The sequence below is a fragment of the Netta rufina genome, assembly GCF_964035555.1.
Source record: "Netta rufina genome assembly, chromosome: 1".
NCBI classification, from domain to species: Eukaryota; Metazoa; Chordata; class Aves; order Anseriformes; family Anatidae; genus Netta; species Netta rufina.
The window spans coordinates 12,335,014-12,359,322 of record NC_140123.1 but is presented as its reverse complement, the minus strand read 5'-3'; the positions used below and the strand labels follow the sequence as shown (position 1 = coordinate 12,359,322).

The window sequence follows — 24,309 nt, the reverse complement described above, 5'->3', positions numbered from 1 at the left end:
TCAAATGTCCCCAGATCTAATCATAGAGCCAGGAACACACTACTTTAATATAAGTCATACATAAGAGTGGATGAAACCATGGGTGCATCGTGCAAGGGTCCACTAATTACAAACCACTTCACATATAAGCTGCCCCTTAAAACTTGAGGGCAGTGAAGATCTGCCTCCATGATACAGAAAAACAACCTCTTGGAGCCTACCATGCTTCATTCCTTCGGTTCATTCATTCATTCTTCTTCAGTTCTCTGGGGTCTTGTTGCAGATCTCTGCCTTCAATGTTTTCTGTTTCTAATATGCCTCAGACTGAATTATACACTGTCTGTCACTGTCACTCTCCTCTTCCTCATTCTCTCAGGTGGGTCGTTTCCTTCTTTTCCCATGTCCATTAGAGTGTTCCTTTCCTTCCTTGTCCAACCTTCTCATCATCTTCTCTGCTTTTCTCCCCAAGGCACGTCATCCGTATTGTCAGAAAGGCAAGTGCGACTACTTGAGTGGGCACCTTATAACTCAGCCTCAGATCTTCCAGAGGAGTTTAGACAGCTGCTCAGCTTTGACACTTAATCCCCACTGATTTTGAGTAGGATTTAGGGACTTAAATCCCTCTGAATCTCTGGTCCCAGGTCACAAACATTATCCATCCCATACTGGAGCAGCAAGACCCACTGATATGATCTCACAAAACTTAAGCAGTTAATGACAGAGGCGGCCAGTGCATGTGGGCACTCTTCCCTGTGTTCCTATCACCTGCGTCCTAATTAAATTGCAGTTGTGCTGATTGGCAGGGATGTGCTTGTGCCTGAAACCACGATAAAAAGGCTGAGAGGAGAGAAAGGCAGAGTGATATGGAAGCCTAGGCACTATGGGGATGTAGGACTGGCAGTTTGTGAGTTGCCCAAATTCGCTGGTTCTCAGGAGAATTAAGTCTCCACACACATTCTTCTCCCCTCTGCTCTCACCAGCTCTACAGCTACTGAAGGAAACTGTGAGTAGGAACACAGATTTTCCAGTCCCCTTTTTTCCAGTCCCCTTTGTAGGAATGACCCACTTAGCAGATGATACAATCAGGGTATTTACTCCTTCTTGCCACTTCCAGTAAAGGATGTCCAAAAGCGAAATGGTCATTCATTGAAATACCCAGTGTCCAAATCACCCTGCACAAAGGAGCTCATCTTGTCCTCAGCAATCCTATTTGCTCAGGTGCAAGGCTAGTGCCTGCAGCAGCTACCAGTCCAAATACAGATGTGGGGCCTAGAAAGGAAAGAAAGAAAAGAGAAAGAAAGAAAGAAGGCCATTTCAGACAAGCCATAGTGAGCCCAAGCAAGTTTCAAGTAAATTAATTGTGGAACGACACAGTGTAAGATTTTGGCCTCCTAAAATGGAACATATTCCTTATAAAATGGGCATGCTGTGCAGTGCTCTGACATTTCCAAGTGAAACAATAGGACCACTAGAATGGAAAGTCTGCAGGAACGGCGGACAAGGAAAGGAAGTTTAGGTTGAACAAAGGTTTTGTTCATTTTTACAGCCCCTAGAGGAAGAGCAGTGCTGTACAGAAGCTGTTAATGATGGGCTGGATTGGATGGCCGAAAGCAGTGCCAAGATCTAAATGTGTTTTTACTCCAAGCTCCTCCCCAGCTGTCCAGATACCCCGCAGAACTTCCAGCTGGTGTGAACCCACGGGCTGCTTGGGCCAGCAAAAGGAAGGGGGGGGGGGGCAACCCTGCCCGCTGCTTGCACTCCTCCTCCTGGCTTGATAACTGCAAGTCTCTTGCATGAACTAGCAAATCGTTGAGCTTTGTCTGAAAAATTTGCAAGTTGACCTAAACTCTCAGGTTCTAGGAAGTAACTGTGCCTGCCGAGGGCTTGCACAGGTAACTATGGCAACTCTCCTTCTCCATTAGGCTTTGAACGAACTGTTCTTAAGTGAAAACAGCTTCAGCCTACCATTGCCGTTTAATAAATAATCCACCAGCCGAGGAGAATTCGGGCTCAGGAGAAGCTGTGCTCCCTTTCAACTAGGCACTACTAAGAGCTGGAAAAATGCAAAAGTGAAATTCAGCAAAGCCGTTTGCAGAATTTCCATGACATGACTTTGTTCCTGCGGCATGTAAACAAATCACTCATGCTCACCCCCCCCGGCTCCACGGAGGGGCACGGGGCTCCAAGACGAGCTCCTGGCTGCTGCGTGCTGAGCAGGTAAATGCAGAATCAGAGCTCGTGATCTGCTTTTGCTCGTAATCTCCCTGCTGTACTTGAAGTCATTTCTAAGCCGTATGTCATCGTTTTAGGTCTTTGTATTAGGCAGGGAGAGAAAGAAACGGGAGAGAAAGTGGGCAGCTCGTTTTGAGATTTGTCATTTGGGACTGACAGCGCGAGGTTCAACCTGCTTAGTTCTGCGATATGTCAGAGTGCATCGGGGTCAGAAAATAACACTGCACAGTTCCTGAGTGGGGATGATGTTTACAGGCTTTTCTTTTACAAGTTTGAATTCTGCCAGGGACATTACACGAGAACTTACAATTTGTTCTTTATAACTAAGAGCCATTTTGAATAGTTGCCAGGCAGTCGGGGCCAGGTTCTTCTTTTAGGCTCTGAAGCAGTAAGGTCTGTCCTTGGGGCCTGATATGAGTTTTCCATTGACTTCAGTAAGGTGCTGGCTTGCTAGGACCTCTCCCGGGCATAAAGGTGGGACACCTTGGTCAACAGACCTCATTTCTCCTGCCTGTCTCTGCAGTAGGGTGAAGGAGGGCTGACAGCTTCTCCCAGCAGCTTGTCAGAGCATTTTGAAGCCTGAGGCACCTCTGTTCCAGCACACACATTGTACACAGCTTTGAGAAGGCCATACGACCCCTACTTCACACGGTGGGATGGGCAGAACAGTGTATCTAGAAGCGTTGTCAGATAGACAAAAGAAAACTTCTGGAAGCTGTGTTCCCAGGGCCAGCTTCCATCGAGAGGGAACAGATACCTGACCTGATGCAGATACCTCACAAAGATTTAAGTGTTTCAAAGCCTGCCTTCAGCCCAGCATCCTGACCTGTGAGGAGAGCCCTCACCCCACCTGTGACCTCCTTCCTCTCATGCTTTCTGCAAGGGAATCGAAGGCACTGAGGGCCACAGTGTGCCCTTTCTTCCCTCCCTGCCCTCTCCCTGCATGAATCCCATCCAAGTTTCCCTGCCAATATCCACTGGTTTCTGCCAGCACAAACAGTGGCAGAGGGCCACAGGGGCTGCAATTCCACTTATGAGGAGAGGAACAATAAGAGATCAGTTTGGTCCAGAAAGCACATGGAAGTGGCCAAAATGGAGGCGTGAGCAAAGCAAAGAGAAGGCCTACAGAAATGCTACCTGCATGGCCCCTCCGAAGTGAGGACCACGACAGGGCCTCCTCTGCCTTCCCCAGCTCCACGGTCTGGGTGGAGACAGGCAGTTCAGATCCTGTACGTTAGAAATTGTCATTAGGAAGATGTATTCCACCCTGTCACATCTCTGTTTTCTTGGGATCTGTGGGATCGTTAGATGAAGATCAAAGCTTTCGGGCTCGTAGACACTATCTGGTTATTGTCAGCGAGGCTGGGATGTGAAGTAATTAAAAATAACTCCTTTTGCCACTACCCAAATAACTCAGTAGGGTTGAGTGACTGTAACCCGACTTGGCCTTTTGTCATTCTAAGCGCTGCTATTACAAGGCTGCACTTTCATGATTTGTGGAGAGCAAATTCCCCTCCAAACAAAGGCCAAAACACAGCCAGGGCCTTGTGCATGTCTCGGGGAGAGCAGGGTGCAGTGGCCGTGCCTGGTTCCTCTCCATTTCTGGGGGCTTCTGTCACTGGAGCCACCTGAACACCTTCCACCAGGAGCCTGCAGTAAAGGAGTGAAGATTTATCACTTCAAAGTGTCAATATTTGGGCAAAATGTGTCTTTTTAGGTGGGAGATGTTTTTCAATCCTTACTGAAAAAAAAAAAAAAAAAGGAGGGGGAGGAAGGGGAAAGAGATTCAGAGTCTAAGAATCCAAACACTTATATGTCTTAATTAAAGGTAAACTTTTGCTTTGGGGTGCCTGTGGTTAGAGCAGCAGGCAGAGACCTGACAGCACAGGCTAAACAGAAAGAAAAAAGGCTCTTTCTTTCTTTTTTTCTCTCTCTTTTTTTTTTTTTTTCCAAGCATTTTCTTAGGCCCCAGTATGAAATGGCTTTGAAACTGCAGACACCTTCATGTAAATGTTCTTAATAAAGAAAAAAAAAAAAAAAAAGAAATCCACTGCAGGACATTTGTAATCCTTCTGATTTAGATGTTTTAATAATGTCAGAGTTTATCTTGGAAGATGGTGGCTGACCTGGAATTAAAGCTACGGCTTTGCCAACAGAAGACTAAAAGCTCAGACAGAAGACTTAAATATCATAGTGTAATATGCATCCGATCATATACATACACACATATATACACATACATATCCATGTGCTACGTAAACACATTTCTAAGTAATCATCAGCTTCTTTTAAAAATTATTTCATCCCAAATTAAGGTGCAGACAAAATCTGGTTGGCTCAGACACTACAGAGCGGTGCCCCCATGATATATTCATTTCCTATTCTGGTGTAGTTAATTGGGCATTTCGATTTAATTACCTCAGTCAATAACACTTTCGGTTGAGTGTCTTAAGTGTTCATTTAATTTACTGTAGATTTAATAAGGCAGCGGTTGTATGCTAAAGCTGTTAACCATCTGGATGGGCTGCAAAGCCCATCTCTTCTCTGGGGTAGCTGGGGCCTGATCCAAGACACACTGATGTCTACAACAGTCTTTCTGTTGACTTCAGGAGCTCCAGGCTAGGGCTCCTTGGGGAATAGGGAGATGGGTTGCAGAGTGTGTAGGCAAATGCCTTTGGCTGTGGGCTTCCTGGCTGGCATATGTGAGGGAGGTTTCAAGATGCCATTTCTTTTCTGTAGACAATTTCATAAAGCAGTGATGGCAGGAAGAGCAACCCATGACTTGGAGCTTGGTAATTGTTGACTATGAGACTGATCCCTTTTGGTTTAGGACTTAAAGTGAAATTTCAAGATGTTCCTTCCTCAGCTTGGGAGAGGATGCTATGAGCTGGGTCACTCCTAGGAAAAGGTAAAATAAACACACCAGTTTGACAAACCTCATCCAACTGAGTGATATATTTTACCCCTGCCATGAGGTCTGGCAGAGCTGTTCACCCTCCCTCCACCTCGTATGAATCACAACCTCATGCTCTGGGCCAGGAAATATGCAGGCCTGCATGTTCTCAGTTCTCCAGCATACTGGGGAGCAGAAAGAAGCAAACAGCATTAATCAGCATTGCCTCTCTTGATTTCAGAGGCTCTACAAAATGGATGCATATTTAGTTTAGGCAAAGGATGATATAGTATAGGGTTGTGATTGTAAGATCTGGGGACCTGCCCATCTTGTCTGTCTGCACAGTCCTATGTGCTAAGCAGGCTTTGGTAAAATGGTAAAATACCACAGTACTGGATGGGTTAGAGATAGGCTAGCGCCTTAAGATGCTGGTAGATATTTGGGGGAATTTCCTGGAACACCTGGGTTGGGAATGTCCAAACATCACATGTTCCAATATCTTCACGAGACTGAGAGCCTCGTGACACAAACTATGTGCCTCAGACAGATCAGAAGAACTAGAGAAAGAAGAGTGGAGTTTAGGCAGAAGATGAGTACCACTAATCTGCCATGACACAGGCAGGAAGACAGTATTTTGGGGAATCCCTGAGAAGCCCATCCATGTGGGCCATGGTGTCCCTGTTCCTTGTTTCTTCTTACAGTCCATGGTTGGGGTTATCCAGCAGCCATCAGCCCTGTACTGCCAGTTATATGGTGTTGTCCAGACCCAGGGCCATAGCTGACTGGCTTGCAACCTGCACATAGGAGCCACAGGTTGGCCACAGCTGTCGTTATCCTTCCATGCTTTCCCAGTGATTTACCGTCTCCTGCTTCCTGGCACCCCACAAGTTTCTGCCTCCTTTCCAGACATCTCTTGCTTTTAGGGGCCGCCGAATTCCATGCACCCCAGGCCTGAAGCCAGGCTATGTTTAAAAACAAAGCAGCAGAAACATCAGCAGGAACAGGACTCCACGAAATCAAGTGGAGGGAAATTCTGCTGCTGCAGAAAGTAGGCAAAAGGCAACTGGAGATGAATAGGCTGCCTGACAGTTGGCAGACACTCAGGCTGTCTGCCATAGATGGTAATATAGGCACTGCAACAATTATGGCATCTAAAGTCAAAAAAGCAATAAAAAAGCTTTAACCTCTGCTATCCGGGAAAACAGGCTTTGGTTCCAGATGCATTTGGTAGGGAGAAGTCTTTGCAATGTTTGTGACAGGCAAATGGTCTAGAAAGCTCTGCCAAGCTGTGTTAAGGGCGAGGAGTGCCTGGGTTCATCCTTTATTTGTTCTAGTGACACATCAAGATTAAAAAATTATATTACTGCTATTATTATAATGATATTGTTATCACTACTGTTATTTTCTTAACACATCAATGGAGCCTGGGCAGCTGCTCTTTATTTCTTATGTGAATGCAATCTGCGTTTAGATTTTTGTGGAGATCAGACACCAGACACATTCCTACATTCTTGTCCGATGTTCAATATTTTTCCATGAGTCAAGGAGAACAAGAATGGGCATATTGTGTAAATGCAAAACTCTGCCTTTTTAAACTGACACGATGAATTTCAGCCCTGCCTCTTTGTCTCTCTCCTTGGAGCAGGGGCTTTTCAGCCTGCCAGATTTTGTTACTTACTATGTTTGAAAACAGAGGGAGGAAAAAGTCAGCCCTTGTTAATTCATTGTCCCAGACACCTAGCAGTGTGGTATCCTTAAGGACTGCTTTTTTTTTTTTTTTTTTTTCCTCTCTCTCTCTCCTGAGATGGTGAAGAGCTGTTGCTTTCCTGCCAGCTCCATTGTGTTCTCTTAGCAAAAGCCTGCAATACTAGAGGCACTTTAAAAATAAGCGAGGAGTCTGTTGCAATAGACATCCAACAAAAGTTCCTGCTGCAATCCACACTTCCAGTAAATGCTGGTTCATAATCCAGATTTAGGGCTTTGGGACTGGTTCATTATAAAACACTGTTACAGGTCAGTTTTTTGCATCTGTTACAGCAACACTTTTGCATTGAGAAGGACATTTATGCAGACAAATATTAGTTTATAGGGGATCCCTGGAATTTGAATTCCACTTATGGAAATAGGCAAACCACTCTTCCACTTCTATTTTTTTTTTTTTAAAGTGCTGGTGAAAGGGACCTGTTTAATGACTGAAAGACTTAACTCATCCGTACCCACCAGAGCAACAACTCCCCTGGAGACTGCTCATATTTGGTCCATGTTCCCAGGCAAATCTTCATGGCCTGCCTTACTAAAGCCTTTTCCTAAGTACAGACCACCACAGAGAGAAGCATGCATGCAAATTAAGATTTTTTTCCTAAATCGAGATCTCTTTGATTTTTTTTTCAGATATTTTAATAGGCTACAAAGTGCTTATTCCTGCAGAATAGATGAGAAAAAATTGTCTCTACCAGAGCAAGTCTAGTCTAAGTAATACACAAGTGAAATTTCACTGAAGTGCTTCAATAACTGACTATTTGACTGGTCTTTCTGAGAGTGCTAAGTTGCTGAGTGCCCTCTGAGCATATTTGACCCAGAGCTTCCTAGCTGAGGCTTTTCAAAGAAAGGGGAGCAGATGAAGAGTGAAAGGAACTAATTAGCACCAAGAATGATGTGGTCATTTGTCCACTATGAACCAGTCTGCTACCTCTGGAGTTTCACACACAGCAGTTTGCTGCGCAGCCTTTTGGCTGTTATGATTTCTAGTCACCATTAGCTGGTGCTGTAAAGGTGAAAGGTTTCACATCAGTTATTAAAACGGAAAATTATTTTGTATCCAGTCTAGTTTTTTTCTAAAGCATATTGGATTCCATATTTTTCCACCTAAAGAGATGTCTGCTTTTCAGAGGTGCTGAGTGTGCACTGATGTCTTTTGGAATTTAGCTGGAAAACAGGTCTCATTATTAACATGTTTGACATTGGCTAAATGAATGAAGAAAATTTTTCAGAAAAATATATAAAGTGCTTGTCATGGACCCTTATAGTCAAGAAAGGGAGAAAGCCAAAGTCCAGCAAAATCCATTTAAAAACTTAGATATTTTTATGGTTGTTAGATCGAGCTTAAAGAAAGTCATCATTTAGCAACACTGCTTCATCTGATATGGAATCAATTTGTTTGGTCAACCCTTTGATTTTTTGTATCAATTAAGAGCTACTGATCTGATGCTTTCTGTGAATGATTAGGACAGAACAGAAAAAATATCCCAAGCTGCAAGGGACCTACAAGGATCATCGAGTCCAACTCCTGCATCCCCAAAGGACCACCCAAAAATCAGACCCTATGTCTGAGAGTGTTGTCCAAACACTTCTGGAACTCCGGCAGGCTCGGTGCCATGACCACTGCCCTGGGGAGCCTGTCCCAGTGCCCGACCACCCTCTGGGTGCAGAACCTTTCCCTAGCCCAGCCTGACCCTCCCCTGTCCCAGCTCCATGCCGTTCCCTCGGGTCCTGTCGCTGTCCCCAGAGAGCAGAGCTCAGCGCCTGCCCCTCCGCTCCCCTCGTGAGGGAGCTGCAGGCCGCCATGAGGCCTCCCCTCAGCCTGCTCTGCTCTGGGCTGAGCAAACCAAGGGACCTCAGCTGCTCCTCACACGTCTTGCCCTCCAGACCCTTCACTGTCTTTGAGTGCTTTATGTCCTTATATTGTAACACCCAAAACTGCTTACAGTACTCGAGGTGATGCTGCACCAGCACAGAGCAGAAGGGGACACTCCCTTCCCTTCCCCAGCTAGCAATGCCGTACTTGATGCAGCCCAAGGTACAGTTGGCCATTTTAGCTGCCAGGGCACACTGCTAGCTCATGTTCAGCTTGCTATTGACCAAAACCCTCAGATCCCTTTCTACAGGACCACTCTCCATCCTCTCTGCCCTCAGTCTGTGCAGCATAATCCACAATTACGCTGTCCCAGAAGCAGAATCCAACGCTTACTCTTGTTAAACTTCATGTGCTTGGTGATGATTGCCCAGCCCTCTAATTTGTCCAGATCTCTCTGCAAGGCCTCCGTACCCTCAAGGGTAGTAGTCTAATCTATCAAGATTAGACTTTCTACCTTCAAGGGAGTCAACAGCTCCTACTAATTCAGTATTGTCCTGAAATTACTTAGTATGCATTTGACTCCTTTCTCCAGGTCATTTATAAAAACACTGAAAAGAACTGGCCCTAAAATTGAGTCTTGGGGAACCCCACTAATGACTGGCCACCACCCTGCAATCTGCATAAAAATACAGATCTGCACTTCTCAAGTGCATTGTCATTTATAATTTTCACCTCCTCCTCCTCCCTCACCTTATGTGATCTGGAGACAATCACACTTATACATTTGCTCCATTCACACTACATTCAAAGTTTCTCAGTTACACGCTACCAGATAACATATGGATTTGTCTTAGAGATGAATAACAAAAAAATGATAAGCAGTGAACAAAATGTTGCCAACTACACATAAGGTAAAAAATGGGAGCTTGTCAAACACTGGAATGGGGCCTGGAGAAGTTATGGCATCTTCATCCTTGTGGGTACTCAACATTCGCCTGGACGAGGTCCTGAAGGTAGCTCTGCTTTCAGCAGGGCCTAGAAGGCATGATCCAGAGGTCCCTTCACATCTATGTCATTTTATGATCCTAAATGCCTTCTAAGGAACTCTCCACTAAGGCTATTGCCACAATACTTTTATTTTCTTTCTGTGATTAGCATGGTAAATGGATAAGTAGCAAAAGAACTCTTCACTGTGTTAGAGATGGAATTTAAGACACCCCTCTATGGAGCTATATGACTGCAGAGGGTTTCCTCTGTATGACTCTTGCTGGGGACTTACTCCAGGTGTCTGGATTTCCTTATCAAAGCCAGCAGAGCAGCTGAACAGTTGTGCTTCTGCCCACACCTGGTGCATCCTGGAGGTATAGGGTACAGAAGTGATGCAACAACAAACTGTGGTAGTCAAGGAATCCTTAACATTCTTGGCTGAGTCATTTTCACTGTGTAGCCAAAATAATGCTGGTGTTAGTGATGTTTGTGATACCTGTGTCCAGTGGGTTCTTTTGTCATGGCTGTGTTGTGTCAGGAAGGAAATGCTATTCCACTCAGCCACTGCTGAGCAGGGAATTTTTCTCATTCTGATATGACAAAGCCAGGGATAATCATTTACTCTAGAAACAGGCCCACGGCTGCTGTGGAGGAAAAAATGACTTTGAGAATGCCTGTTATCTTGGAGAGGTTCATTTTTCAGTGCTGTTTCTGTTTGCATGAATTCACACAACAAATGGTTGGTTCACACAGGGAATAAACCATACAGGAAGCATCAAGTGTTATGAATCTGCTTCCATCCCACTCACTGAAAACTATTATAGTAGCCAAAAACACCTGTAAGTATTTTGGTGTCCCTTTGTGGTTTACCACCACAGAAGATGTAATGTATAGCTTGCCCAGAACTACCAGCAGCATCCCACAGTGACTCTATGGAACTTAGTGATGAGTCTAGCACCAACTATCCCCTTGAAGAAAGCTGTAGTTGGGATTAAAGCATGCAGTACAATGGCTCTTTGGAGACTAGACAGCTGCAGAGACACGAGCCTGTGCATCAGGGGATTACACTGACGGTCTCAGACACCGGCATTGCTGCTCAGAGCCATAAACCACAGTGTGTGCTCAGCAGCAGGGTTTGGCCTCAGACGAAGGAGTTGAAAGGCTGCAGTGTGCAAAAGGCATCACCTCATCTCTGGCAAGGTTTACAAATCCAGCCTTGGTGCTGCCTCTTTGAGCTTCTCCTCAGTCCATCTGAGGGTTGTTCAGGGCACTGCCATTGTGCACATCTCCTCCAGACAGGCCAAGGCACAGCTCTCATGTTCATTCCCTCTTTCATCCCTTTCCTGCAACCAGATTTGATCTTCACACTATTTTCCTACCCATCAAGGAATCAGGGGAATGCTTGTCAATGTTGTACTTTAAACCATATGATGATGGCATCTGGTGCAGGATCGACAGCTCTTGAGATGCATGAACCCTATTGCAATGTCATCTTCTTTGTGAAATACCTGGTATTGTCCACAGGTATTTACACATACAAAGCCCCTGGGCTTAGTCCTGTTAGGGTTGTTGGCATATATTTCTGACACCACAGCTCTGCTCTTTTTTACAGAGGTTAAGGGCCCTTGTTTTTGCCAACTAAAATCTTTTTGCAAAAGCCAAGCTTTTGCTAGATGCTCTGTGCTATAGAATGTTCTCTCTGAGAGAAAAAGAAAGCCAGGAAACTTATTTTCACTTTATTCGGAGACATCTCTATGCATTTGACTTGTCTATTTGTTGAAACATCTTTCAATTCTCATCTCCACTCCTCTTTATGTTTCTCACATTCCTTTTAAGCATCATTTTGTAAGCTTTCCAGTACCTGAAGGATCTGTTGTAGTTTTTTTTGGTTTGGTTTGTTTTTTAGCTTGTAGGCACCTTTTTCTTACCCCTAACTGTTCCTCAGACCCTCTGTCTGCTTGGACTTTTTCCAGCTTCTGGAGTATTCCTTGCTCAATGGCTGTCTGTTTCCAAACCTTTTCCTTCACCATCTCTGGCCATTTGCTTGTTCTGGGATTATTTCAGACTTCTCAGAAAGTATCATGAAGATGCTCCTCAAAGAAAGGCTAAATAATGAAAAAGCAATGACATGGCAACACGTGCTAGCCCAAGAGAGAAAGGCATTTGGGGCTCCTGTAACCTGGTAAAGATCTCCCATTGTCTCAGACTGGTTCTCACTATTCATTCTTGTCCTGTCATTCTGTTTGTGTTTTAAGGCTAAAACTAAAATTCAAGAGTACAGTTCGTGGAAAATATTTAGATACTGGTCAAATGACTTCCACTGTACAGTTTTCTTCCAGACTTCTGAAGTATTGGAAATACAGGAACTGTGCAACATGGACAGACATGTCTTGTCCAAACCCCTACAGCATCTCACCAATAACAGTAACAAATATTTCAGGGGGAAAATATATGATCAACTTGGTAGGCTTGCAAATATAACACTCTTCACCACTATGTCTGTTCCTCCCCTGCCCACCAAAACCCTAGCCAGTCTCTGGCTAGGGTTTGAACCTTGGTGTTTAAGATTTCTCATCTTTTAAATATTTTGTCATCGGGTTTCTTAAGTCAGTGTCTTCCATATTCCACACAAATACTGAGTCCCTCTTTAAATCTTGCTGTATATTTCCTCAGACTCTATCCATTTTGGAAGAAAAAGCTTTTCTTTTAATTGGCATTTAATTTACAGTTGTTCATCTTGCTAAATAACCTCTTGATCTGCACTTACTCTTTAGACTCTTATTATATAAACTTCCATAATTTTCTCTTTTATTTGTCCCTTCTATTGTCTGTTCTCGTAAGACTATCTTCTAAGCTCTTAAATCTTGTTACTTTTCTCCAAAATCCCCTAACATATTTGCCTATTCTGTTTATATAGGTCAAACTCTTGGTGGGGTGCACTTGGCCTGTCCTGACGCTGCAGGTTTAAGCTGAAGGTTTTGGAAATGGCTGTTAGGTACTGCTGTTACTTTGTGTCCTTCTCAATGGGGGTGAACATGCAAGCTGGGTAAAGGCAGGGGAGAGATGCTAATGCAAGTCAAACCAAGCCATAAAGTGAGTGCACCACCCTTCCTAGATATGTTCTCTTATGACTGGCCTGGATTTGGTCCTAAAATCCTATATTTCACTTCTCTTCTGAAGTTCTGGCAGAGGATCAGAACTCCTTCCTCTTAACAAGAAGCCATTTTGACCAGTTGTTTATTAGGAGTCTTAGATGAAGCAGTGATGGAAGGCACTTCTCGCTCAAGCAGGTCCTCCTTGTCCTGGCTGGTGGATTCAGTGCTGGAAGCATAGCTGGGTAATATGCTGAGGAGATTATTTTTTTTCCCAGTTGATGACTGTATCTCCCATGAACTGTAACTTACCCTGCAGAAGGTCTCAAGGCCAAACAGCGTGAGTGCCCTGTGTGACCCACTGATTTGCAGGACGAGCAAAACAATCTAAATATTTCCTTATTTTTCCAAAGCTGTCTTGATGGCTGCTGTCTTCTTTCATTGACTGAGCTTTTGAAACAGAATGATGCAGAGGAGATAGGTACTTGGGTAATTAAAGTCCATGTGTGGGCATGGCTGTGTGATCTTAATGAAGCTAGAAAGCCTTTGCACAGCTAGTTTGGAAGGGATGCTGGGCAGAAAACTAGGACCAGACTGCTCCCAGCAGTCTTTCCTTAGGTGAAATCTGCTATGCCACTGGTCTCTAAAAAGCAAATCAAACAGCCACCACATTTTTAAGGATTAGGAGCTTCCTGTGCAAGACAGTATGTGTTTTTAATACTTTAAGCTGACTTATGAAACTGGTAAACAATGTGGAGGGTGGTGTTGGATGACCTCTTTTACATGTCTGATCATCCTGTCAACATTTGTAATGCATTTGATATTTTCTTCTCATCAGGATAGGATCAGTTAAGCAGTTGCATTTCCCAAAGCTCAGGTTGTATTACGCTTTGTTCCACATTTCATGGTAATAAATGTTGACATAAATTTCTGTAGATTTCATATAAAGTGATTGTTAATGTATTCATGGTGGGAAGGGAAAGGGAAAGGGAAAGGGAAAGGGAAAGGGAAAGGGAAAGGGAAAGGGAAAGGGAAAGGGAAAGGGAAAGGGAAAGGGAAAGGGAAAGGGAAAGGGAAAGGGAAAGGGAAAGGGAAAGGGAAAGGGAAAGGGAAAGGGAAAGGGAAAGGGAAAGGGAAAGGAAAGGAAAGGAAAGGAAAGGAAAGGAAAGGAAAGGAAAGGAAAGGAAAGGAAAGGAAAGGAAAGGAAAGGAAAGGAAAGGGGGAAAAAAAAAAGAAAGAAAAAAAAAAGAAAAAAGAAAAAAAGAAAAAAGGCTTTTCCAAAAGACAAATACACAGCTTTCAGGATGAGAAATACAGATCTTTCATGCCTTTTTTGTTTTGCTCACAGTAATGAGTGCTCCATTCTGATTAGCAATCTTGACCTAGTTAAATTGCTATTGTTTCTCTGTGTTCCTATTCTTCTAAAAGACTGTGGCTAGACATGATATTTTATAATCCATCAAATGTAGAATCTGCATAAAAATATAATTATTGTGCTTCAACAACTTGGACCAAAGCCCTGACGCTATATTTCTAAGCAGTACACTGTGAATAATATGGATGCATTTTTAGGTTGGTATGTTCAGTTGGCAAGATATGTGATTTTTCCATAAGTGAAGGTAAACTGTGGCATTTCTAACATACTGATTACTATTCCAGCCTTGTTCCCCAGCTAATGAGAATTAAGTGGATACTTGTCAGCCAAGGAACTTACTTATTTGTTGCTATAAAGTCAGATTTAGTGGCACTTATTATAGTGAACAGGGAGAAAAACTTGTACTACCTCTCCATCACCATTATTGACAGTGTTGCTTATGCCTAGGGATCACCCAGAGGTGGGATGCCTGTGCACAAGGCACTGTATCAGTGCTCCATCCCAGAGCTTATGATCAGAAATACGGTGGTGGGAAGGTTCAGGGCCTACAGAGTGAAAACCTAATGGCAGCAAGCCTTGCACCTTGTGATCGAAGTGGTTTTAGGAGTGGATTAGCAAAATGGGAGAGGAACAGGGTGGAATGGAGCTGTGGTGGCTTGAGCAGAGTCGCTCACCAGCAGTGTGAGGCTGAAGGCACCTCCTCCTCCTCCTCACAGCTCAGCAAAACTGGTTGTCTCCTTCCTGCGGATGCGCTCCAAGGGGGCAGCATGGAGGATGACAAAGAAGAGGAAGCACGTAGAGCTGAGCCTGTGCCAACCAGGCTGGGGCAAACATGGCAGGGCTTTGACCCCGCTGTGATGCTGTGCTGCTTTTTGGGGGACTCGGTGGCTATCGCACTGCTCCTCATGGCACCGCCTGCCCAGGGCTGCAGTTCTGTCACTTGGAAAGGTTTCCAAGACCAGCATCAGGCAGCAGAGCAGACTTTCTGAACATGGAATGATAAAATCTTGTTGAAGACAACTGTCATGCTTGCGTTTCCAGCCATGTCAGGTAGAAGTTGCAAATGGGGACGAAAGATTAAAAATAAATATCCTTGCCTTTGCTTTCTCTGCAGAAAAAAAAAAAAAAAAAAAAAAAAAAAGTGCAGAGAAGGGGGCTGGGGAGAGACCCTCAGAAGAAGACCTCTTTAGGAGGTCTTCAGGAGTTCTTCAGGAGGGACATCAGAGCAAACCTGCTGCTCTGTGGCACTGCCCTGGACATGGGGAGGAGTGGGAATGGCCGAAGCTTGTCAGAGGATACCAGAAGCTGTGTAGAAACAGCAGTAATGGGAACCATTCTGCCTGATCCTAAAAAATGTGACAGTAGTCAGGAAGGGGCTGTGAGGGTGCATGTGTGACCCTGGCGGTAGGACCTGTGATGGCCCAGGAGGCCTCTGAGGCCTGGGGCAGTGGCTGGAGTCCAGGCCTTGCTGCAGGCCTGGGATGCAAAGCTGCTTTCACAGCATAAATGAGAAGTAGCATTCAGCATGTTTTTCTCCTTTGGAATCAATTCCTGTTTCTTTTTCTTTTTTTCTTTTTTTTTTTTTTTCTCTCTCTTTTGGAAACTTTCGTTGTTTGAATATTTTTTGTATTTTTCATGTAATTCCTTTACCCCTTCCCCTCCCCAGATACTTGAAGGATTTTGTTTACAATGCAGCTATAGATACAGTCAGCACATATTGTGAGGACGTCTAGGAAGTCCAAAAGGGACCTTTTAAAGTGGATTTGACTGTTCCATGGTAAAAGCACAAAACCCAAAGCTGCTTTTCTAACATGAGAAGTATTACTCCGCACAAACTACTAACACTGCCTCACTGCCTGCTTTACAAAGTGTGTCAGTCACTTTGTTTCCCTTCCCATCGTTCCACCATAGATGCTAGTAAGGGAGAGTGGAGACTTAAAACACGAGGTATTGTGTTATCTGCTCTGTAGTTTGCGTGCAGTGCATTGGTGTTTTGGTCCAGTCGCCGGGGTCTGGCTGTAGATGTTTTGAGATGACAGCTAGAGATGTTACTAACACCCAAGGATGGGTTGCACTGGGAAATTAATTCCTTTGGAGATCTCCAGGTGCCGTGGAGATGCTCCAGAAAGCTGGAGGGATAAGCTGTGTTTTACTTGTCCTAAGAGCTGTGAAACCCTGTGCTGCTGGATGGTTAACTTAGGACTTTCTCAAGTGCTGTTGTCCTATGCGTTATTAAAAGATAAAAAAAATAAATAAAAATAAAGAAAATAAATTCAACAGAAGAAGCTGAGTGGAGCACACACAAAAAAAGACTTTCATTGAAACTGAAATCAGATAGTCCTTAGCATTTCCTGCTGTCACAGACAAATTATTTTCTTGGCCATTCTTGGCCACTTGAAAGCAATGTAAGTGAATGTACATGGGTAATGTCAGAAGTGGAGCAAAGGTGTGCTTATAAAAATACAGATAAATATGGATAGTTGGAGGAAAAAATCCCTAAAATTTCTCATTGTAAAATTGTGTTTTTGCACCAAAGAGGTTTTTGTTTCCAATCTCTGGGAAAAAAAAAAAAAAAAAAAAAGTTTTAAAAAGCTATAAAAAGCTTTTTATAAAAAGTAACAAATTTCAACCAAAAGAAAGGTGAAGAAAAAGTTTCTTGGTTGGTTGTTTTGGGTGTTTCCCAGAAAGATAATGATTTGTTACCAGATTTTTGATGAGCCCTAATTATTAGCTCAGTGGAACTCCTGCTGGTTTGGCTGTGTGTCAGGGAGCACTGGAGAAGAAGCTGTCTCTCCTAAATCCCTTTAAAGACTCAAACTAAGTTTTAAGGAGGAATTAATTGTCCCTCTGCACAGGAGGTGGTGTCATACGGTGCTGTTTAGACTGCGTCATCTCTAGAGTTTTGCCCTGGCCTGATAATGTTGCTGAGAATTTTGTTTGTGATATCTTGCGTGTTCTCATGCATTTAACTTCATGCAGATCCCATGCAGCTGTAACTTCAGAAAATCGATGCACCCAGCACTGCGTGGCTGCGTGCTGACTCACCAGAGCCTGCTTAGCAAAAGGTCTTACAACAATACGGGCTGCCAGGAAATGCCATGTACTCTTTGATGGTTCATAAAGTCCTGCCCGCCTATTGTGGGATGGAGCCGTACATGGAGAGCTTCTTCCTCTCCCAGTTACTGTCATGTCACACATTTCCCATCACAGAGCCTTTCAGTATTACACGGTTTGAGTGGTTTGAGATGTGTAATCGGGAGCCTGTTTGATCTGAGGAATGTGCCTCTGTTATGTGCCTAGGAACTTCTATGTTACATTTACTGACCCAAATCAATCCTGGTTTGCAAATTGGAAGAGATGGAGCTTGAAATCTGGCAAGCTCTTTTTCCCCCCTTCTGAAGAGTGTGTGTTTTGCTTGGGGAAAAAGGGCTCTGGTTGATGAAAAAGTGATCAGAAGCTGAAAAATGCAATTGCTAGAAAACGGCAAAGGTTTGAGTGATCGAATCATGTCCCTTCAGAAGACAAAAGAAGCATAGTGCTTGAGCATCGGTGCCACATAAAAGACACTGTTTGGATGAAATAGCAAGACAGAGAGGCTTGTGATGGACACTGCTTGTCTCGCTGGAACAAACACAGTCTGGTCCCAGCAAACCACCCTGACATGGAATTGGTAACATCTCATGGCAGGGATGGAGAGGGAGGGGGCTTTGTCCCTGAGGGCTGCTCACAGCTTTGTGCCCTAACCCTCCGCGCCCCTAATGCACGCATTGACCAAGGTGTTATCAGCATTGTTTGGATGGTTTGCAGAGATGTAATGTCAGCACTTGTCATTTCTTCTTTAGAAATCTCTTTTTGTGGGCATTTCAGGAGACCACATGTAATGAAACCCTTGAGTGCTCCAGCCCATGGCAAGGGAGGGCTGAGTGAAAGGACATATCTGGAGATCACGGTGCTCTCCTTTGCTTTGCCACTGACTTGTGCAGGTCACTGGGCAAACCACTCCATACCTCGCCCATATCTGCAAGTGGTTAATTCATATGCAGAAATAAAACAGCCATTATGCACAGCGCCGTGCAACTTTAACTGCATCAGAAAGCCTGGTGCAGGCGCTCTGAAAATGTGAGGACATTTTAAAGAGCTCCAAAATGACACGCAAAAGTAAAATTAACTCAGAAAGACGTATTTACCACATAAAGCACATACATGCAGAGGATATATTATTCATTATCTGTTCAGCCTTTTTGTCAGCAGCACATCCGAAAGCAAAACATGCTGCCAAGTCATGTATTCTGATGAACATGGGACTTCCCCATTTCCCAGGAAGATGAATTTGGGGGCACGAGAATGATTTCTAATAAGCACACTGACAGCAAAGATGATGGTAAAAGGAAGTGCACCTTACTGTTTTTTTCGCAGAGGAAAGTACAGTGAGTCATGTGTCAGGAGGAAGATGCTAAACAAAGGCAGTCCCTGTACTTTGCCACCTAAAAATCCCTCCCCAATGACAGCTAATAACAATTAGTTACTCTTGTAGGCAAAAGGTCTTGGGCTTGCACAGGTAGGCACCAACATATCTGTCCTTATAAAACAGAAACATGAAGCTGTGATTCGAAAGCTATGCTGGAAACTTGACTTCAGATATGAGGAGAGATTTTCAGTGTCAGAGAGAGGAATTACGAGGCTTAGCTTTAAGGGGTAAACTCGGTGCCCTGCTGATGCATTGGGAGGATAGATGGGGCCATGATAAATGTCTGTGAGCTGAGCTCTTCCCAATTGACTCCCTGGCATTCACTCTAGAATAAAAGTGTTCACACGTGGAGTTATGTGGGAAGCATTCTTACCAGTGGCTAAGTCTGAAGCTGAGGGAAATTACATACCCGTGGGCTTCTGTACCTGAAACAGCAGGGTCCAAATAATGTGATTTTAAGATCTCATAAATCATCCTTCCTCACGTAACTGCAAAACTAGAGATCTCAGCGTCTCATCTGCCCGTCGTGGTTTCCCAAGACATCGCACTTTGTAATGGGCCTGGTTTTCCCAGTGGTACACACGGTTACTTGTCAGATGACATTGTCCTGCCGTCTCCTCGGTCGGTGCACTTCTGCCCAGGCACGAGATGAGCCGAATTTCCCTGTGGAGTTTCCTGACATTGCTCACAGACCTCTGTGCAGCTGAAGCAGCCGCAGCGTGCACGTGGGCTGAGCTAGGTCTGCGTACGCCTGTGGTTGCTGTGGCTGGTGCTTGGTGCACGCCTTTAATGTAGAGACCTGAAGCTTTGACAGGTGTGTTTGTTAAAAAAAAAAAAAGTGTTTCTATTCTTTTATGAACTGTCTTTCTGAAATCTGAAATAACACTATTTCAGGGTATATACATATATTGGTCCAAATTTTTCAGCTGGTGGGACTACACCTTTGTTTTGTGTGCACAGGGTGGGAAAAGATTTCTTTCAGCAGACCCACAGGGTTTGTGAGCAGATGAAAGTATTGCTGTAAATATTCAAGGAAAAGGAAGTAGAGTTGTCGTTGTTGGAGCGGTGTTGCGTGCACTCTGTGTTTTATAGCAGATGGCTCAGAACATAAACAATTAGGGCTTAATGTATTAATATACAAATCTGGAAAATAATCCAGCAGTATATCATGGACCAGCCCTTTGGCTGACATAAATTGACATGGTTCCAGTGGCTTCACTTCAAGTTTTGAACAAGTTAACATCCAACATCTTTAACTACACCAATCTCCGGTCATTATAAACCTACGTGAGATCAGGATGCCTAGATCTCACTTGTGCCATTAAAATGTCTCCTAGGACCTTTGGACTCTGCAGTCCAAACATGATCTTTTGGATCGTGAACCAAAATCATTACAGTGGAATCCTGCAGCATTGGGTAGACATGCGGGCAGATTTCGTGGCTGCATTAGTCTCTGCTGTCTGAAAATACATCAGATCTGTCTGGCATAGATAGACAGGAGCAAATCTGGGATGGATATGCCCTAGGCTTTGCCAGCTACAGCTCTGGCCACCTCCCTCCACTCACACCCACAGGAAAGGTGGGACTTGTGGTCAACAGGAGGCAGTGATGCCCAAAAACTGCTGGTGGCTATAAAGACGGGGATGGCGGTGACAGGGAGATGTCTCACTCACACATTTCCCTACCGTTCTGCACGATTTCATCGACTGTTTTCACTGACCTTTGCTGCCCAGAATAGTTTTCTGTGCTGTGCAGTGCTTACTTGCCTGTTGACTTGCGAGATCCTTCCATAAGCACCAGATAGACTATAGCTTTTTTCTTCAGTTGTCATCTAACGATTATTATTTTTTGTCTCTGCTTCTTTCAGCTCCAAGGCTCCTTGAAGAGAAAGTTGGTGGTAAATCTGTCACCTGTCAACAACAAGAGGCCAAATGGTGTTTCGGACAACTCGTTCCTTGACATTAAGAGGTTAAGAGTGGGCGATAATATCCCAATGGGACAAGGTGGCCATCATGCTAACAATTGCCAAAGCCAGTCAATGCCTGGAACTATGCCTGTGGGGCAAGGATCACAAAGAAAGACCAGTAACCTAGCAAACAATGCACATGCTAGTGGGAATGGCATGTTTAATATGACTTTGAAAGAGGTAAAGAAAGAACCGGGAGAAACAATGTCCTGCAGCAAACACTTAGATGGCCAGATGTCCCATGAGAACATGTTCCCCAACAGATATGGGGAAGACTCAGGAGAACAAATGATGGATCCAGAGCTTCAGGAACTATTTAATGAACTGACTAACATATCAGTGCCACCGATGAGTGATCTTGAGCTAGAGAATATGATAAATGCCACAATAAAGCAAGATGAACCGTTCAACATTGACCTTGGGCAGCAAAGCCAGAGGGGCCCTGTGAGATCTCTGCAGATGGATAAGATGGTAATTAAGAGCGAATATGCACCAGGCATGAACCAGGCTTCTGTGGGTTCCCCACAGATGAGGCCTTCTTCTACAGGTCCAGCCTTCACTATGGCCACCGCTGCCATGTCCACCTCCTCACCCATCCCCTCGGTGCCTCAGAACCAAACGCAGGTGTCGCAGGTCTCTTCTGCGTCCAGTCGGCCATTGCCTAACTGGCAGGAGGTTTCTCACGCACAGCAACTCAAGCAGATCGCAGCCAACCGTCAGCAGCATGCCTTGATTCAGCAGCAACAGCAGCAGCAGAACCAGACAGCCAACTGGTCCACCTTGTCTCCGTCTGGTCCTTCCCCCGGGCCCTTTGTGCAAGAGAAAATCCCCAGTCCTTCTTTTCGCCAGCAGCAGTTCAGCCCACAAAGCTCAGCGATGCTTGGGGTGCCCGTGAATGGGAACCAGTCAAAGGGGATGAATAACTATGTTTATAAGCCAACCACTCCCCAGAGCAATCCCATGGACATAATCATGCAACAGAAGCCTCAGGACCTCAACAGAAACTTTATCAACAGTGCTCAGCCACCACTAGAGCAGCATCATGGCAACACAAAGCCTTTGTTTCACTTTAACTCAGAGCAAACAAACCAGCAGATGCCTTCAGTTTTGGGTTCCCAAAGCAAGCCTGCCCTTCTGCACTACACGCAGCAGTCACAGAGCTCAGCCCCAGTGCAACAGCCACAGCAGCAACAACAGCCACAGCCGCAACCTGCTCAGCCTCTCCCAAACCAGTCTCTTCAAAGGCCACCCAATGTACCCCTAGCAATGCAGCAAAAAATGATGCTTCAGAAAATTCAGCAAAGCCAGCAAATCTCAGGTTTGCAGTATCCGGTCTCTCAGCAGCATAGACAGGTAAGGCAGATTCTTCCTTCTTTGTTACACTCTGGTCTGAGTGGTAAAAAGGATTTTCCATCCATTCCTCATTCCTCCAGGAGATGTGTACTGGTGTGTAATGACCTCAGGACATACTTCAGCAGAGCTGCTGATGGCTTGTTTAGTGCCTATTCAGGTGTATCACAGATGCACATTTGTAAGAATTTCAAGAAAGACATGCTCAGAACTTATATTTTTTTTCTTAAAGCAAGAGGGAATATGTCACTGCTATATATTATGTAGATACTTGTCAGAAAGGTGTGATAGCAGGGCAGATGTAAGCTTATTTTGGACTCCTGTCTGAGTTTCCTACCTTACAAAATTTTTGGTTCTTTTGAATGGCACAATTGTAATGAATTCCTATGTTATCTTAGAGAATGCATTTTACAATGTTAATTTTTATGTCATCGATTTCCTCAGGGAGGCAGGGTTAGGAAATTCTGTTTTTAGATATCGTTTGACTGACATGACAAAAATACTGTTTGCACATTTGTTATCTGTTTGGCAAAGAAAAACTAAGACTTATCTGTGAGCTTTATAAACACTCATCACACTTCTGGGAATAGTCTCTGCATAAAATACATGCTTAGATATGAAGGTGAAGGCTTGCACAGATACATCTACAATTATATACTGCGTGGCCAGCTCCCACTGTGTTATCATGAGACATTGCTCTGACATGATCAATGATTATAGCTCAGTTATGCTGTGCCAAGTCATCTTGCACCAAAATCCCATGTTTCAGACCTGTCAATTGAAGTTCAAATATGTAACCTTACTGTACCCCCGAAACTGGAAACCACATGCAAAACAGGCAAAGCATATATTTGATATCGGGATGTTTAAACCATTCTGAGGAGTTTTGGTGGGTTCATAGCATTTGAGGGTAATACAGATGTAGAGATTGTTCATGAATTCCTTTGATATGAGAAAGAACTATAAGAAACTACTGAGAAAATGAAACCCTAAATTTTCCATAAAGTCACTGAGGAGCAGCACCGTGAAAGAATCGGTCATAAATGGCATATCTTGGCCAACCTGTTTGGGCAAACAGTATGAGCTTTTGAGATAAAGCAAATAGAGCTGTATGCATGGAAATCTTTCTCCTTTTACATCTTTTGAACTCCCTGGCCACCTAACCATGACTTTTTCCAACAGAGGATCCCTTGGCAAGAGGCTCCAGGTGAAACATTTAGGCAGACTGGGTGAGGAGGTGTTGCTTTGTTTGATGATGCTGGAGGATTAACAGCAACCACAGCTTTGCTGTTTTACAGGAGAACTCTGCTGGCTGTTGCTCTGCTCCTTGGGCCACTGTGTGCTCACTTCTCAGGCACATTTCCCCGTTCTCTTAATAGACTGGCAGGCAGAAGAATTTTAGCAGTTCCTTCATTCAGCCATGATGAAGCTTCCAGCAATCTGTCAGCACAGGGGAGACAGGCAGGACTCCTGCAAACACTCCTGTTTTTCTGTAAAAAAAAACAAACATGCAAGGTCACATTCTGGAAAGGAATAAAAACATTGAGTGTAACGCTGCTCAGGGCAATGTTAGCTCCCTGTTCTCTGCCCTCTTGTGCTGCTGCTGAGGGAGGCAAGCCAACAAGATGGTTACAGGCAATGTGGTCATAGCAGTGGTTTCAAAATGTATCATGAGTGTAGTGGGATCTATCACCTGCAAAGCCACAGGACCTTTTGGTTTAGGAAGCTTTCCCTAAATTAATTTTGCTAAGTGCCAAGCTTCAGATATTACAAGGAAGGAGTTTCGCCTATCATCACAGACTTCTGCAAGAAGCTTTCCAAAGTCTCACATCACCCAGCACACAGTTTTGTCTGCAGGATGTGCTTATCTGACCTGTGGCATAGCTGAAAAGTGTACTTTTGTAGGCACAGATTGCAGGGCTTTTGCAGCTGTTGCTTCTGTGCTCTAGAGAAATAACTGGATTAGAAAAGATCTTTCCTTAAGATCTTTTCCTGCCGAAATTCAGAAAATCAGGTGGGTCTCTCTCAGTATTCTGTAGCTGCAAGAATGATACTGACAACTGCATAAACTCAGTCCATAAAATTACAGGATTTAGGATCATTTTGAACACAATTGCTCAGCTGGCAATGTTTACTTCTATGAACAACTTTAGGCCTGCCTGCACAGATGCAAGAGCTCATCAACCCCTGGGTCAGGGCTGCTTGTCCACATAGGTTCATCCCGAATATTAAATTGGAGTTGGAGGAGAGACCCCAGCATTATATTCCAGTAGAGATCATGAAGGTCAAAACGAGCTCATGGGTCAATTCCTGTTGATCTAAGCACTGGGGACATCACCTCATTTAGGCTGCATGGTCTTCTGTCCTGGAGAATCATCTTCCACCTCTGAGGA

At 44.2% G+C, this 24,309-nt stretch overlaps 1 protein-coding gene across 1 annotated transcript in view; it reads left to right on the top strand.

The window, feature by feature from the left end:
* Positions 1 to 24,309, top strand: part of MAML2 (mastermind like transcriptional coactivator 2) — a 205,584-nt gene that overhangs the window by 118,732 nt on the left and 62,543 nt on the right. Inside the window, exon 2 of the mRNA XM_084300598.1 lies at positions 20,468 to 21,919. Within this exon, the coding sequence (XP_084156724.1) occupies positions 20,468 to 21,919 (1,452 nt within the window). The remainder of the gene's footprint in view (positions 1 to 20,467; positions 21,920 to 24,309) is intronic.